At 53.8% G+C, this 16,497-nt stretch overlaps 1 protein-coding gene across 6 annotated transcripts; it reads right to left on the bottom strand.

Annotated features, from left to right (window-relative positions):
• Positions 1-332: 332 nt before the first annotated feature.
• On the bottom strand, positions 333-11,787 carry PCIF1 (phosphorylated CTD interacting factor 1). 6 transcript variants are annotated; one of them, XM_030309485.2, is made up of 18 exons: positions 11,671-11,785; positions 9,391-9,665; positions 9,079-9,255; positions 7,974-8,116; positions 7,759-7,883; positions 6,446-6,583; positions 6,124-6,254; positions 5,832-5,986; positions 5,103-5,250; positions 4,933-5,016; positions 4,620-4,719; positions 3,387-3,549; positions 2,544-2,716; positions 2,312-2,398; positions 2,041-2,225; positions 1,246-1,339; positions 968-1,143; positions 333-882 (listed from the first exon to the last, which is right to left on the bottom strand). In XM_030309485.2, exons 3-18 carry the CDS (start codon positions 9,099-9,101, stop codon positions 654-656), a joined length of 2,154 nt encoding a protein of 717 aa, XP_030165345.1. In that variant the 5' UTR covers positions 9,102-9,255; positions 9,391-9,665; positions 11,671-11,785; the 3' UTR covers positions 333-653. The 6 variants fall into 6 exon arrangements, with proteins under 6 accessions (XP_030165345.1, XP_030165346.1, XP_030165344.1 ...); XM_030309486.1 differs by having other exon boundaries at positions 9,079-9,192; positions 9,493-9,665; positions 11,671-11,760; XM_030309484.1 differs by having other exon boundaries at positions 9,079-9,192; positions 11,671-11,760.
• Between the last annotated feature and the right edge of the window lie 4,710 nt (positions 11,788-16,497).

Below are 16,497 nucleotides of genomic sequence, written 5' to 3' on the forward strand. Positions count from 1 at the left end.
TGGTGGCTGCCGGTCAAGCAGGAGTCTAGCTCGCTACCTGGGCACAGCCTCCCGTCCTCTGCTCCCTAGAGGTACGAGGGCAGGCCTGGCTGTGGGAGTCTGGGACTTACAGATGGATGGTGCTGGGCTCTGGACTCTTCAGACCCGATGGACACAGGCAGAGGCCACCAGGGACCCAACTGTGGGGTCAGCAGGGTGAGAAGTTAGACACTGGATCCCGGGGCTGGGGCGTGGAGGCCCAGGGGTCCCGAAGGTGAGCCTGAATGTAGAGGGTGTGGTCCCAGGACTAGCTCCAGACTCTCCGCCTTCTCTGCCCTCAAGACCCTCACACATTCTTAGGGAGGCTTCTGTATTTCCTTTTACAAATGAAACGAGGTGGCAATAAGATGGTATGGGTGAGGGGGTGGGGGGTGGGTAGGAAGGGAAGGGATGGGGCCTATTTACACGGGAGCTGGAGCAAGTTTGAGGTGAGGAGTCAGGGGATCGGGCAGGGAGGGGGAGCCCTGGCAGAGCCATAATCTTCCTATGTCACTGGCAGCCTGAGCCCTGCTGCCACCTCAGGGGGAGGGTCCTGGGGTCTGCTCAGCCCCAAGAGGCCCAAGTCCCAGCAGTCCGTACCAGCACCCTGGGGCTCCTCCTCCCCGCAGGATGTGTTAAGTGGGGTGAGGCTCGCGGCTGGGGCCCTGCTCGCGGCCGGAGTCCCGGTCCTTGTTCTCGGAGGAAGACGACGAGGAACTGGAGCCGTGGCTGCGGCCTGACTGCCGGTAGGCGGTGCTCAGCTCCTGCAGCCGTTCGGGTGTCGGCCCCCACTTGGCAAAGCCAGGGTCGTTCTGTAGGAAGAGCACGGCCGTGTTGTGGACGGCCTTGTAGTGCATTTCCTCCCTGTGGGCAAAGGAGCAGCTCAGGGTGGGGCTTGGCCCGGCCAGATCGGCCGGCCCTCCTGCCCCTGCCCTCCCCAGGCACCCACTTCTTGCAGACGTGCTGGGAGCCACTGCGGTACTCGTGCTCAAAGGCAGGCAGGACCAGCTGGTGGCGTTTGAAGCGGCTCTGCTCCATGCGGGTGAGCGCCGGTGTGGGGGGTTCTCGCCACTCCGGGATAAACACGATGAAGGACAGGGGCTCCGGGGAGCTCTCGAGCAGTTTCTGTGGGAGGGGGTACGGGGTGGACGTCAGAGGCTGCCCTCCGGGTGGCTGGCGATCCCGCTTGCCAACCTACCCCACCCCCACCGCCAGCAGCACACCCACCTCAAAGTGAGAGACCATGGCATCCATGAGTTCCTCGCAGAACGGAGGGTTGGCCTCAAAGGAACCACTCAGCGGGGAAAAATCCAGGCAGGGCCTGGGGATGGAGGTGAGCACTCTAAGTCCTGCCAGAATCCCAGCCCTCAACCGGAAACAGGTGCCGCCCCCACCTCGTTGAAAGGACGGCCCTGGTCAGGCCACAGGCCAACATTCACCCTTAATTCATCCTGGGACAAGGTGTGGCCGACTCCACTGGAGTGCTGAGGACGGAGAGGCTCGGGCTGGGCAGCCAAGTCCACCAGGCTGCTTAGTGGAATGGCTGGAGCTCAGATCCAGTTCGAGCCCCGCTGCCACCACAGTACAAGCCACAGCCAGGAGTTCCCCAGCTGCTGTGCTTTCCCTCTTGCTGGCCCAGGCTGGTCTTCCTACTGGAAGCTGTGTCCCCTTTCACCCATGCTCACCCCCCTCCAACACCCCACGTTAGTCTGTAAGGTCCCCGAGGTCTGAATGATCTCTGAGCTCTGAATTACCACTTCCCATGCCTCTCAGTGCCGGGAACCACATGCTCCTATCCCAGCCTGGGCTTATTCACAGAGAAACCCACAAGATGAGTTAGGGACTATCACAGGCTCCCGAGGTTCAGCGATAAGTCCAAGGTCACACAGCTAGCAAGGGGTGAAGGCAGGGACTACACCCACCACTGCCCAATCCCAAGTAGCTGGCCCAGGTGCAATCTATGCTCTAGAGGACCCCTTCCAGGGCCTGGGCAGAAGGGCCCCAGCAGCCCCTGGCTCTCACCCGCGGGAGCCGAAGTAGCCATCTGTGTCTGGGAAGGCAGAGCAGTACTGGCGGAAGTAGCAGTTGAGGGGCGAGGCGAAGCACTCAAAGCTGACACTGAAGAGCCGGTGGAGGGCCTCAAAGACGTGCACGGGCAGCGATCCCTGCAGGCCTGTCCCCTCGTAGAGGCCCACGCCAAACATCATCTACACAGAGGCCACGGTCAGCCTCCAGGGCTCAGCCTTCCCCCTGCGTCTAGAAGAGCCCACCCTCAGCTGCCCCAGGCCCATACCTGGTACCGTCGGAGAAGACACCAGACTCGGGGCAGGAACCGCTCAAAGGCAGAGTCGTCAATGCAGCTGTAGCGGTAAAGCAGCCACTGTGGGACAGAGAGCAAGGCCCTTACACAGCGGCCCCTCACTCCCTCGTAACTGGCCTCTTGCTGAGGACGCTGGGTCAAGGAGGAGGCAGCCCTCACTTCTTGCACCTGTGGGGACCTGCCTCCCCTTCACCCTAGCTCTTACCAGCTTGCTGAAGTAGTTGCGGCTGACCTTGACCATCTCCCCCTTATACCGGATGCAGACCACGTTATTCTCCATATGCATCTCCACGCTGGGCATGGGGGGCGCAGACACGGCCAGCCGGACCGGGTAACAGTACACCAGGCGGGGCTCCACTTCTGGGGCCTCCACCTCCTCTGTGGGCAGGGAGAGCAATGAGGGGCCTCCCTGCAGCGGCTCTGCTAATCCTCACCCCGGACGGACGGCCTCTGCCCCCCGTGTGCTCACACACGTACCCCAGTAACCAAGGGAGGTAAGTCTAATCCCACGGAGGAGCAGAATGCAGCTCAGATGGTTTGAGAACAAAGTTCTTGGCAGGGGCAAGAACTGGGGGCCCGTGTCGCCATGCTGCACACCGACACAAACCCCCGGTTGGCCACGTGGAAGTAGAACTGTGGCACGTCCGCGATTACGGTACCCTACTTAGGCATCTTTTTGGGTTAAGCGCTTCGAATTTCCACTGAGTTCTCGTATCATCCTACGGCTGGGTATTAGCCTGCAGGGTGGGGGAACTGGGGCTTGCAGAAAGCAGCTGTAAATGCAAGTCGTCCACCTAACTGCTTACCCCTGGCCTGTCGTGTCCACCACCTTCCAGCTCCCCCTTTCCCAACCCTTCTCCAGTTCCTGGAGGAGTGCTGGGAACCCTGCACCGAAAGACAGCAGGGCCTGCCTCAGACACTGCCGGGAGAAACGGGCTTGCCCAAACCAGCCGTGGCCTAGAGGCTCAGCCTTGCTTGTCCCTTCACTCAGGGCCTGGGGTACACCGTTGACGGCATCACAGCTGGCTCCCTGCCACTGGCCCCTCACCTGGGATGTTGTTTTCCTTGAGGATGGCCAGGTGCTTCTCTCGGATCCGTTTGACATACTCCAGGGAGATGTGGTAGATCTTACTGCAGATGCCCTCCACGGAGTCCTTGGCCGCGGCCGAGACGTGGGGGCCACACTGCCTCCGCAGATGCTCCAGGCGGTCCTGGAGGAGACACTCTTGATCAGGACTCTAGGTGGCTGTTGAGGGAGGGCTGGTGGATTCTAGCAGTCCTCGCTTTGAAACCGGCTGTTACTTACTAGCTGTGTCACTTGGACAAGTCCCTTGGCATCTCTGAATCTTAATTCCTCTACTGTTAAGGGAACACACAGTACTCACCTGATAAGGCAGTTTAAGTATTAAATGTGATCATTCCCATTAAGGGCTTACCAAGCCCCTGGCATACAGCAAGTGTCCGATAAATGCCAGCACCTATGGTTGGGGTTACACTGTGCCAGATCCCATGATAATTGCTGGGGAAACACACAAACCAGGCACAGTCCCCGCTTATAAAGCATTTGCCAACTATCAGGGAGAGACACCATTACAAAACGGGGTCCTTGGTCATTGCAGATTTGAAATTTGAGCTTTTAGCAACTTGCGAGGATTTAACTAGGCATTTGTAATTTTGCTGAATCACACGTGTGAAAGTGATGAGTGAAAATGAGTCACTCTGGCTAGTGAGCACACCTACCTTTGTCACTCTACGTGTCAAGTACAGTTACTATCGTGAAGTGCGAAACCTTGTCTCTTGTGAAAAATGGTCCTGAAAAGAAAGCCCATTGCTAGTGCTGGTGGACAGTTAGAGAAGTGACGGGTCTGGGCCAGAAAACAGAACTGTTGTGGACACAGTAAAGTAGGGAAATGAGTCTGGTGCCAGCTCGTAACTGTGATGAGCGCACACACCCCAGAAAAGGCAGTCTGTCAATCTGTGTCCAAAAATCTATTCAAGGGAGATGCTGAACGTTAAGTTGAAAAAGCTACTTATGGTGTGTGGCTGAGCACAGGATTCTGTTAAGAACCTTAATGAAGAGAGTCTTTTAGGAGAGAGCCAGGAACCTGGACAAACCTCTCTACATGCAGGAGTTTAGGGACCAATGAGCATCAGAGGTTTACTGAAGTGCACAGGAACAGGATGCTGTGGGGCTCCGCCCGGCCTGGGCAGGCAGAGTGGGCTTCTTGGAGGAAGCAACCCCAGAGCCTTTCCACGGGCCTCCTTACCCGGGGCCACTCACCATGTAGTCCTCCTTAGAGGCAGAGTGGTCCTTCCGCAGCCAGCTGAACGTGTCCTCCACGTTCCATTTGACCACCTTCCTGCTGTCGGGGGACGCACTCCTGTCGGTGGAGGGAGCTATCAGGCATCTGTCCACACTCCTTACTCCTCCCACCCCACCTGCACTGACATTCGGGCTCTTGTTCTGCCTTTGGAAGCCAGCCCTCCTCCTGCCACCAAGCACAATGACTGCACTCCATTAGATGGGCCACATGGCCCAGGACCTCCCCACTCTGATCACACACCCAGCTTGCTGGGGGCAGGAGAGAGCAAACCTGGATTCGATGAGCCGCCTAGCAGCCTCTGCATATTTAAAGAGCAGGCGCTTGGCTTCCTCCCGGAACTTGATTCGGGATAACCTGGGATAGAGAACGGATAGAGTTAGGAGCCTTCGATGCAGAACTGGCTACACAACCCTTAGCTGGCCCCAGCTGCGCAGGTGTACCTGATGGGAATGTCATTCATGATTTCGCGAAACATGGAGGGCGACACGACCGGTTCACAGTTGCTCGGCAACAGGGGGTCAGAGCCTTTGTCCACAACCTTGCGCTCCAGCATCCAGCGGTTGAAGGATTCTCGAGGGGGCTCGATGCCTGCAGGACAGAAGAGCTGGTGAAGGTCTGGCTTTAGACAGGAGGCATCGTGTGGGCACTGGAGGTGCAACAGTGAATGACAGCCTGTTAAGTCAGGAGCTCATGTTCCAGGCAACACCTCCCAAAGTATATTCTAAGAATCGCTAGTTTTATAAAGGGTTTTGTTAGATGATCCTTAGAGTAAAAGCGGAAAAGAGAAACACTATATTCCAGCAAAGTTAAGCAGGCTTATTTACTAATTAATAAAGGCTGCAGTTTACTGAGGACTTTCCATTCCTCTTACTCCTAGTAGTAGCAAGGCCATCAGGACAGATACTTCTGTTTTTGTATCACAGATACATAAAAAGGCTTCAAATGATACCTGGCAAACGAAGCACTCTGGAAATGTTAACGATTCCTTTTGTAGTTACTGATGCCAGCCACCCTTTCTGGAAGCGGTTAGAGGAGCTGGGGCTCCAAGCAGGCCCGTCCCCATCCACTGCCTATGCTCTGGGCCACTAGGCTCCCCTGCACCATTCCCCAAGCCCGGTTCTTGCTCGCAGCAGGTGGAAACAGGGCTCTGAGGCCCCGGAGCCAGTTACCCTCTCGCTGCTGGCACAGCTCCCGATAGTGCTGCCGAAGCTTGAGGATGAGCTGGGAGCGCAGCAGCTCCACCTCGGGGTGCGGGGGCAGCACCTCTGAAGGCCCCCGGTGCTTGATGACTGCGTTGGTCTGGATGTCCAGATCCCAGTACACCCTTGGGGCACAGAAAAGAGCAACGAGGACAGTAGAGGAAAGGGAAGGAGGGGTGCCCTGGCTGCCACCACACCCCAGTCTCCCAGGCACGCAGGCCGCATCAGTGAGTGCCCCCAAGGGACTATAGCAGGGACTCACTCGGTGGGCCGGAGGAGAGCCGCCTGCTGTTTATCTTCAGGGGATGTCCCCCACATCTTCAGTGTTGGGGTTCCTGGGATACTGGGGGAGCTAGGCACCGATGGGCCCGTGGGTGTCACAGGGATTTCAATCTGGAGCAAAAAAGGAGAAGGCATCAGGGTCAGGAGAGTCAGCCTATGGTTCCAGCGCCAAACCCAGTGAGCCGTGCCCAGGCCCCGCTCCTGACCGACCTGCCACTGCCCGGCCTTTGCAGGGAAGCTGCTGGCTGCCCGCCTGGCTTGGCCACTTGGCAGCCAGGTCCTCAGAGCCCGCCAGCACTCACCTTGGGCTTCTTCACACCATTGCCGCTTGGCTGCTCTTCCGAGAGCTGCCGCTTTCGGGGCTTGTTCTCAGCCGGGGGGGTTTCCACCAAACTGGAGTCTTGGGGCAGTGGGGTCGCATTCAGCCCCAAAGGGTCCGACTGGTGGAGGGAGACCAGCAGAATTGCAACCGGGGCCAGTGGGTTAGGAGTCCCGGTAATACGGAATCCTGATGCCCTCCTGACCCCTGCTCCTACTGCTCAGAGACTGGGATGCAGAAAGAACGCTGGGCTCCAGTCCCACTGGCTACTTGCAACCACGTGACCTTGGCGGAGTTCCATCCTGTCCTAATTCCCTCACATTCAAAATGGCCCTCCTGCTAAACAGGCCCAACCTCCCACTGGGAAGACGATTAAATGAGTCAGTGAATATGACCAGCTTAACATGACCTCTGGTATGAGATAAACACACTGTACACATTGATTTCTTAAATACCTGAGAGTCAGGAATAAAGGAAAGAGTCAAGAAATGCTTGTTTTTGAAAAAGCAAGGCCCTGTGGGTGGAATGCCTTTGGCAACACCAAAAAGAAGCATGATGGTAGGCAGGGTGGCCCTGAGATCCTAAGAGGTTTGAGTCCAGCTCTGCCTCTTACTGGCTTGAGGTCTCAGGCCAATCATTTCCCATCTCTGAGCCTCAGTGTCTTCATCTGCAAAATGGGAGTGCCAACTAGCTTGATTATGCCCAGAAAAAAAAGTTCACCCCAACTGACAGGGATCCAAAAGCCCACGTTTCTGGCAGATGGCCCGTGTTGCTACTTCCCTATCACATTGACCTTTCCACTTCTAGAACGTGCTTCTCCCCTCTTAACAACTTTTCTCTTTGCTAACTCTGTCACCTTAAATGCTAATTCAAAGAGACGCTTTCCTGTCCCGTCCTGTCCACTCCCCTCCCCCAAACCGGACCATGGTCCCTGCTGTACTCTAACACTATTCTTCATACGCAAGCCAAATGTAATTGTACTGGCCCCTCAGTAGACTGTGGGCCCCCCGAGAGTACAAGGGAACGACCATGTCTGTCTTGGCTCACAACTGCATTACAGGCACAGTAACAGGTAGTTCAATATCACATACTATTTACAATCGTCTCTTTACATGTCAGTCTCCCCTATTTGAGTATAGGTTCCTTGCTAGCAGGGAATATGTCTTCTCTCGTGTATCACTATATCCCCAGGTCCCAACACAGGACTAGGCTCATAATAGCTGCTCCAGATACATTTGGGGGAAGGCCCAGACGCCAGAAGCTGCTTTGAGACCCCTGCCCTAGGCTGGCACTCACAATCACGTCATGTTGGCCCAGCACAGGCATCTCCCACAGGGACTGGTTGGTAAATCGGTTGAAGTAGTAGGGACGGTTCTCCCTCCTGCTCCAGCACTTCTCCCAGCCCGCGTGCACCAGCTCCTCTGCAAACAAGCATGGAACCCGGCCAGGGTCAGGGCTGCTCCTGGGGCATCTTTCCTACCCCACCACCCTACCCTGCCCCTCGCCAGTACCTGGGAGGTCCTGCACCAGGCGGATGGGCTTTGGAGAACAGGGCTGGCTCTGATTGGAGGTGCCCGGGGAGTGACTCAGCAGGGACGCTTCCTCCCGGGGGCTGCCGTGATTCTCATTGGCCATCTCCGCACCCACACCGGACCTGCCACACAGAGGACCGAAGGGTGTTAGGCCAGCAGGGTGTGGAGGTCAGCTCCACCCCCAGCCCCCACCCACCAATTACAACCCCACTGAGGGCCCCCCTGACCACTTGTAGATCTGAAAAAAGTCACTCTGGTCCTGTCCTGGAGGGCCAGTGTGGTACCACGGGAGCCCTGGGACCAAAGTTGCAGTTCTCTCAACTGTAAAATGGGTGCACTCCTGTTGCTCCTTCTGCCTGAAATGCTCTCCCCAGTTCTCTGCCTGGCTTGTCACTATGTTCACATGCTCCAGGAAGCCTTCCTAGACTCTCCCTTCCCAAAGCTGGGTGGTCAGAGCCCATCCGCAGGGCCATGAACACCTCCACCGTAGCACTCAGTCTGGTCTATGAACTGGATTTGTCTCCCCATCAGACTGTCAGAACTCCCAGGGCTAGGAACTGGGTCCAGTTCTCTCCAGCGCTCAGCATGGTACCTGGACCCAACAGGAACTCCATTCATTCTGCAAATATTTACAAAGCACAGAGTGCCACAGAAGACAGAACAGGGTCTGCCCTTGGGAAGCAACTCCCACAAAAAAGAACAGTAAATCCTCCTCTCCCCTGTTCCTATCCAATAAAATCTAACTGGAACAAAGTGCAGCCCAGAGCGGGCCATGGCATCTAACTGGCTGCTTCATTCTACACTTCAGGGCAGGAAACAATCTGTTGCTAAAGAAACCAGTGGGACTGAGAAGAAACATCTAATTCAGTCCTTCCTAATCCCCAGGTGAAAATTTACCAGGAAGCAGGTCAGCTCCTTCAGATTTGTATTCTCCACTACCTTCGCCCAAAGCACACCCCGCACGAGCCTCAATGGCCAAAGTGGTTCCCAATCTGGCTGTTAGACTTCTAGGGGCCCAAATGAGATTGAACTGGTGATCCCAAAGTTGTTTTCAATATGCCACAGCACCCAAAGAAACATTTACCCACAAAAAGAGCACGAAGCCATGTTTAACCATCAGTTATCTTTGCTTGCTGACATTTTATCAACTCCTTGTGGTCACACTGATTATCTCATGCTGATCAGAAGCTCTGATTGGCTGTTGACGACATCATAGGAATCACTGGGACATTAATTTTATTGTACACTCAGTCATAGATGTCTTTGTTAATTTGGAAAGAGAAAAGTGAATGGTTACTTTGTCAGTACAGTTTGGCAGATAAAAAATGCACGGAGCAAGAGGACATACATACAACCAAAGGGGGCCATGATAACAAAAAGGTTCGGAACCACTAACCAAGGGGAGAAAAAGCTTGATTCTCTGGGTAGGAGGGATTCCCGATGCCTTGGGGCTGAGCCCACAGGTCTCAAGGCTGGACAAGGTCCCTCTTTTTCTCACCCTCTGGGGTCTGCAATGCTAGCATGAGAGGGTTTTCTTCTCCAACCAGGTGGACCCCCACGTCACAGGGTCCAACAGAGGCAGGGGGAGGCCTGCAGGAAGGCTCAGCACAGGTGGGTGGCCGGGTCAGCAGTGGAGTGAACGGGGGCCCAGGGACCTCCTCGCATCAGCAACTGCAGAGCAAATAGAAGAGAGAGTCACAGACCTGTGAAATGCTGCACAGCAGGGACAAAATAAGAGGGGCAATGACACAGCAAGTTGGGAGCCCCCAGGACAAGGCAGGAGACACTGTGGGAGATCTGGGGATTCAAGGGATGAAATGGTACTTCTCAAGGTTCCCAAACCAAAACATTTCACGGACTTGCCGCCTGAAGTCACATGGGCTCCGGGATGAGGAGGGCCCTAAGCCTGGTTTAATGCTCCACTGTTACTGTCTTTGAAATTTTTAATAAATTTTTAACAGAGGGGACCCACATTTTCATTTTGCACACGGGACCCCACAAATTGTGTAGCTGCTCCTATCAACCAAAATATCCCTAAGATAAAAGTGAACATATAGTTGTCCCTTAACAACATGGGTCCAAACCACACAGGTCCACCTACACATGGCTTTTTTTCAACATGATACAGCGCTATAAATGTATTTACTTGTCCTTATGATTTTCTTAACATTTTCTTTCCTCTGGCTCATTTTAAAAATACAGTATATAATTCATATAACATACAAAACATGTGTTCACCGACTGCTTATGTTGCCAGAAAGGCTTCTGGTTAACTGCAGGCTATTAGTGAAGTTTTGGGGAGTCCAAAGTTATACTGGGATTTTCCACTGCACTGGAGATCAGTGCCCCTAACTCTTGTGTTGTTCAAGGGTCAACTGTACTTATCACAGATCAGAGGCCACAAAAAACACGTTTCTTGGAATCAGTCTTTTAACACGTTACATGCAAATGCATTACATAACTCGGCATGTTCAACTTTATTGAAAAATATTTTTGCCAATAAATATCGTGTGACGTTGAGGCACCACGTAGCTGAACCATGCACAGGCAGCACATGCAGCCCAGCTCGGTGAGGCCAAACAGGGACACTGCAGTGTTTCCAAAACCCGTTATCACAGCCATCAGAGGGCCTGTAATAGAAATCCAGATTCCCGCCCGTCCCTCACCTCACATCGTAGGAGTCAGAAATGGAGAGGGGAGACACACAAGAATTTGTATTTTTTTAAACGCACTCCAGAGGTGGGACTGGGAAACAGGATGACAAATTTTACACCAGTTCAAACCTTTACCAATTATTTACGATTAAAACTTTTTTCTTAATTTCCCAGGTGATTTGGAAGCAGCGGGTTGGTGGCCAAAGAACCTGCTCTGGGTGTGGACAGACCCGGGGTCCAGATCCTTCTGCCTCGCGTTCCGACTTACAAACAGGAATGACTCGATCTCTATGGTCTCTACACGTAGAGTCTAGTATATTGTACACTTTAAGTAAGAAATAACTCTATTATTAAGATAACGTTTTTATTTATCCTGAGGTTTCCCGGCCCCTCGCATACCACAGTTAGTGCCGATCAGCTTAATAAACAACTGTATCTGCGCAACCGGAGGAACCCACCAGAAGGAAAAGAACCCGGTTACGGGATTGGAAGACGGGGCGGGACCATCTCAGTAATGTGCCAATCAGAACCCTCCAAACCAATAGGGCGGAGTCAAAGAACTTGCAAAATGCGCAGGCGCGGGGGCCACAAGAGACGGGGACTACACCCCCCCACCGCCAGCGCGCGCACCCTTTCCCTTCCCCTCCCCCCAAACCCCAGCGGGGGCGGGCTGTTTGGCGCGCGCGCGCCGGCCCATCTCCCGGGCTCCGCCCCCCGCCCCACCGCGCGCTCCCGCCCCCGGGCTGAGGCGACTCAGAGTCGGAGCCCGACACAAAGGCGGTGGCGGCGGCAGCGGCGGAGGGGCCCTAGAGGCCGCTCCGCCCGCGCTCTCCGGGCCCACCTCCCTCACCCAAGCTACCGGCCCGGCCGCCCACCCGCGGGCCTAAGATGGCGGCGGCGGCAGAGACAGGGCAAGCGGTGGCCCCGAGCGGAAAGCGCCGGAGGGGCCACCGCAGCCCGGCTTCGGATCCCCGGAACCCGGAGCGGCTCGCGGCGGGACCATGGCTTCCTGGGGCTCTTACCTGCCCGGAGCGGACTGGAGGGGACGCGGCTACACGTTCTGCTCGACCTCCCGTTTTGCCGCCTCCGCCTCGCCCTCCCCAGCGCCGCTGCCGCCATCTTGTGTCCCGGGCCGGGACTCCGCGCTGCGCATGCGCCGGTACCGCCTCTGAGGGATCTCGCCGCTGCCGCGCCGCCATCTTGAGTGTGGCAGAACCGGCCGACTCCTCAGAGCCTGCTTGCTTTCGGCCCCTTCCCTTCCTCCCGTCCTTCCCTGCTATTCCATGCGGGTCTCAGGAGGGCAGGGCTGCTTTGCGGGCCGTGGGGTGTGAACTGAGGAAGGAACGAACTCAAGCACGCTCCCTGCCTCTGTTTCCCCCGCGAGTACACCCGTTGGGGCTGGAGGACCTAGGTGGGAGGTGCACCAACCGGGCCGGACTGAGTGTGCGCACCGGGGGGCGCGGGGCGGGCTGGGAACCTGCGGGCGCTCGGCAAAGACGCCGGCCCGGGGGCGGGGTTGTGGTGACGCAGCTCTGGGCGTAGCGGGGGCCTGGGTCCTAGTTCCGGCGCGGCTGTGTCATTGATGTCCAGTCGCTTACCCTCTCTGAGCATCTGTCAAGAATGTTTTCCAGCCATTTTCTATGTCGAGGCTGCATGCAAATCGGATCTTCTCCCAGGATGAGGCTTCACAAGTTAACAAGTGTTCCTGAGTAGAAGAAACTTAAAACAGCCGCGGGAGCCATAATAAAGGTGGCTTTGGCGAAGTTAGGAATGCAACTAAAATGCATCAGTGGGGCTCTTCCAACACTGACCTATCTATGGCTACTAGTTGCGGTGCAAAGCCTCACTGAGACCTCAGACCAGCCATAAATGCCCAGCAGGAGATACAGTTGCTAGGTTCCCCCACGCGCGGCTCCCTACAGGATTCTTGGACAGAGGCTGCCAGACGACTCAATAGCCCCACCTCCGTCGGGCCTCCTTAGTAAACTGACCTCAACAGTGGCTTGAGACGAACACAAGGTTGCCATCTGCCGTTCGCCTTGCATTTCCCAAGTGGAGCCAGAGACTGCAGGTACCCGGGCTGGGCTGCGCGCAGCCTCCGGTGTGCATGATGCCTGGCCCCGTGCAGCTGGGGGGGGGGGGGGGGGGGGAGTGTCAGCAAAACGCGAGGCAAATAGTATGAACTAGGGTGCTCATGAGTCTGGCTGGTTCAGATCTGTATCCTCCGCCCTGGACGTGTGGCCTTGAAGGAGTTGTTCGACATCTTTAAGCTGTAGTTTCCTGTAATGGAAGAGAAGTCCACCTGGCGAGAACTGAGATGGCGTCTGTAAAGTACTCAGCACATGTGGGACCTGGCATTTAATAAATGTTAGCTGTTACGTCTCACGGGGTTGTGAGGGTTTCTCCAAGTAGATTTGAGCCTTCCCCAAATACACCTGCTCCGGATAGGCCCAGTAAGTGCAGCCAAATCCTGCCCTTACAGAGAGTCCAGTTCACTTGGGAAGCTTGATGGGAAATCAGATGCCTGGTGCCCACCTTAGACCTACATAGGGGGGACCAGATGTCCTGCTCTCCCTGGGACAGTCTTGGTTTATATCTGTTGTCCTGGCATAATTATTAATATTGCATCCTTTCTCAAAAGCGCCCTGGTTTGGACAATAAATTATACGGTCACTCTAGATTTACAGAATACCTAGTTTTTGTTCTTAAGATTTTTTTTTTTTTTTAAGTAATCTCCACACCCAATGTGGAGCTTGAAATCACAACCCTAAGATCAAGAGTCTCAAGCTCTGCTGACTGAGCCAGCCAGGCGTCCCCAAAAGGCCTAGTTTTGCAAGCTCCCCAGCTAGTACTTATTAACACAGGAGTGTAAAAACCATGTACTGATTGCTATCTGTTCCTGTTTTTTTTTGCTTTCAAAGTACGTTAATTTGTTTCTCAGAGTCTCTTAATTGGTAACTAAAGCACCAAGCATCCCAAGTGCCTATCCCTGTTTTACTATGTAACCCTTTCCGAGAACTATGAGAGTAGAAATGATTATCTCAAGTCCACACGTGAGGAAACTGAGGCTGGGGGAAGGGGCAAGAGTCAAGTAATTATATGAAGTATCAAAACTTTTTTTTGTTTGTTTTTTAATGTTTACTTATTGAGAGGGAGAGAGATTCTCAAGCAGGCTCTGCACTATGGGCTCAGGGCCCAATGCGGGGCTCGATCCCACATACTGTGAGATCATGACCTGAGCTGAAATCAAGAGTCCGACGCTTAACCAACTGAGCCACTCAGGTGCCTCCAGAACTGCGGTTTTAAAGACGAAGGTTCCCAACGTTAAAACCCAAAGCTGATTCCATGAAGCCACACTGCTTCCCTCTCTTGTGGAGAAGGGACTCTGAACTTGAGAAAGTGACTTTCCTGAGCTCACCCAATGGTCCTGGGCATTTCCACTTCTGTATCTTCCAGGTCTCAAACTCAGTGTTAAACACTGCTCTTTGCTTTCACCTCCCTCCCCAGACTCGTTCCTCCCAAAGGATTCCTCACCTTCCTGTTCTCACTTTCTGCACAGCAGTCAAAATCAGCCTCTTCTCTCCAACCTCATTCCTGCTACCTTAGAGCAAGCCCCATTATTTTTGAAACACTTTTTATTGTTAAGAGTAGCACACATACAGAAAAGTGCACAAAACAAATGTAAAGGCCACCTGGGTGGCTGAGTCGGTTAAGCGTCTGGCTCAGGTCTTGATCTTAGGGTGGTGAGTTTGGCCCTGCATCAGGCCTGCGTTGGGCTCTGCGCTGCGCGTGAAACTTCCTTAAAAGGAGAGAGAGAGAGAAATGTAAAACTTAGTGATTTGTCACAGAGTGAACACCCAGGTGAACATCACTCAGGTCAAGGTATCATCGAGCCCAGGGGCGCCTGGATGGCTCAGTCAGTTGAGTGTCCAACTTCAGTTCAGGTCATGATCTCACAGTTTGTGAGTTCGAGCCCCGTGTCGGGCTCTGTGCTGACAGCTCGGAGCCCGGAGCCTGCTTCACATTCTGTGTCTCCCCGTCTCTCGGCCCCTCCCCTGCTCATGCTCTGTCTCTCTGTCTCTCAATAATAAATAAATGTTAAAACATTTTTTTTAAAAAGGGTATCATCAATCACTGTTAATTTTGTGATAATCGCTTCTTTCTTTGATAGTTTGACCACTGGGTGTCTCTAAACACTATAGTTTCACTTTGCCTGTTCCTTGCACTTCATTTAAATGGAATTACGCAGTTCTATATTGTGTTGGCTTTCTTTTGCTCGACATTGCACTTGTGAGACTCATTTATGTTGTTGCGTGTAGCTGTAGTTCATTCTCATTGCTGTATTCTGTCTTCCAATGTATATTTATCTATTCTACTGTTGGGATATTTGAAACTGCTCCCCCAACCCTATATCTCCTTTCTGAATTATTACAGATGCTTAATAATAATAACAAAACAATTATATTGAAATAAATAACAAGTTAATAATCCACTGATTCTTTACATGTTTGAGTGAATGAATGAATAATAAGACTAGTCTCCACACTGGTCTTTTGGTCCTCCAGCCTTGCTTCTCTCCTACTCCATAATCCACCCTGTAGTCACAGAGATCTCCTTAAGTCTGGTCATATGGCACATCTGATCAAGTCACCCTGGGCTTAAAACCCCTGAATGTCTCCCCACTGACTGCAGGATAAAGTCCCAAACCCTTAGCTTGGTTTACAACACCATAATGATAATGACAGCTGCCATGGCAGAGTATTTGCTGTGGGCTGTGCCAAGCACTTTAAATACATTCATGTTATTCACGATCCGGACCTTCAAACCACCTCTCCTCATCAGGCCCCAGCCATCTTGAACGACGCATAACTTCCCCCAAAGTGCCAGGTTCTCTCTTGACCCCGGGCATTTGCATATGCTGTTTGCTCTTCTCTCCCCCCGCCGCCCCCTGCCTTTGACTAATTCAGGCTTCAAGTCTTTATTTTTTTCAATTTTTTGTCTTTTTTGAGAGAGACAGCAAGGGAGGGAGAGAGAGGGAGACCCAGAATCCCAAACGAGCTCCAAGCTCCAAGCTGTCAGCACAGAGCCTGACGCAGGGCTCCAACTCGCAAACCATGAGATCATGACCTGAGCTGAAGTCAGATGCTTAACTGACTGAGCCCCGCTCCAAGTCTTACTTTAGATGGCACCTCCACCAGGCAGGCTTCCCTGAACTCGCCTTCACCCAGACTAGGTCAGGCCCCCTCTTCTGTATTCCTATTCCTGCGCTCAGTGGACTGCTTGAGGGCGGGGCTGGGGCTTGTTCACATCTGGAGACCCCATGCCCAGTGCTGTGCTTAACTAACCCTCTGTAAATATTTGTTGACCACGAACAGACCACATTGGGTTGAAATCCGGGTGACTTTTTCAGGTATCCCTGCTTCTATTCCAGGCTCTGGTTTCTGCGGTGGGCACACCAAGGCTGTGCCCTTTAGGATGCCAAGAAAAGCATGAGCTGCCTGCCGTGGCAGAGTCCCTGCCAGCAGCCTAGAGTCCTCTACTCCGAAGATAGGGATGGGCAGGTCGAGCAAAGATCCTGGGGCTTTCAAGCACTCCATCAAGTTTCCTGAAGTAAGATGCCTGGTGAGTTGGGAGAGATGGTTGAGATAAGCGGGGCTCCTCCAGCTTTAGCCAGCTCTGGCTGGGAGCCTGCTGGCAGGGCCTCTGAGGACCTCAGCCTCAACTCAGGACAAAGCCCAGTCTCCATATTAAAGCAGAAACATAAACATACAGGCTCAGGTTGCCACATACCTTAACCCCCTTGTTCTTTTCCACGACAGCAAGAGGCTGCGAAGACAGAACCACACATC

Source organism: Lynx canadensis, chromosome A3 (assembly GCF_007474595.2).
Source record: "Lynx canadensis isolate LIC74 chromosome A3, mLynCan4.pri.v2, whole genome shotgun sequence".
NCBI lineage: Eukaryota > Metazoa > Chordata > Mammalia > Carnivora > Felidae > Lynx > Lynx canadensis.

Bases quoted from the DNA above. Each gene is read 5' to 3' on its own strand.
- PCIF1 (XM_030309485.2), bottom strand. From the start codon at position 9,101: ATGGCTTCGTGCTCTTTTTGTGG. The intron at 5,251-5,831 runs GTAACTGGCTCC...TCTGTCCTGCAG, and splicing joins GCTGTGCCAGCAGCGAGAGG to GCATCGAGCCCCCTCGAGAA. The intron at 2,399-2,543 runs GTAAGAGCTAGG...TCTGTCCCACAG, and splicing joins GCAACTACTTCAGCAAGCTG to TGGCTGCTTTACCGCTACAG.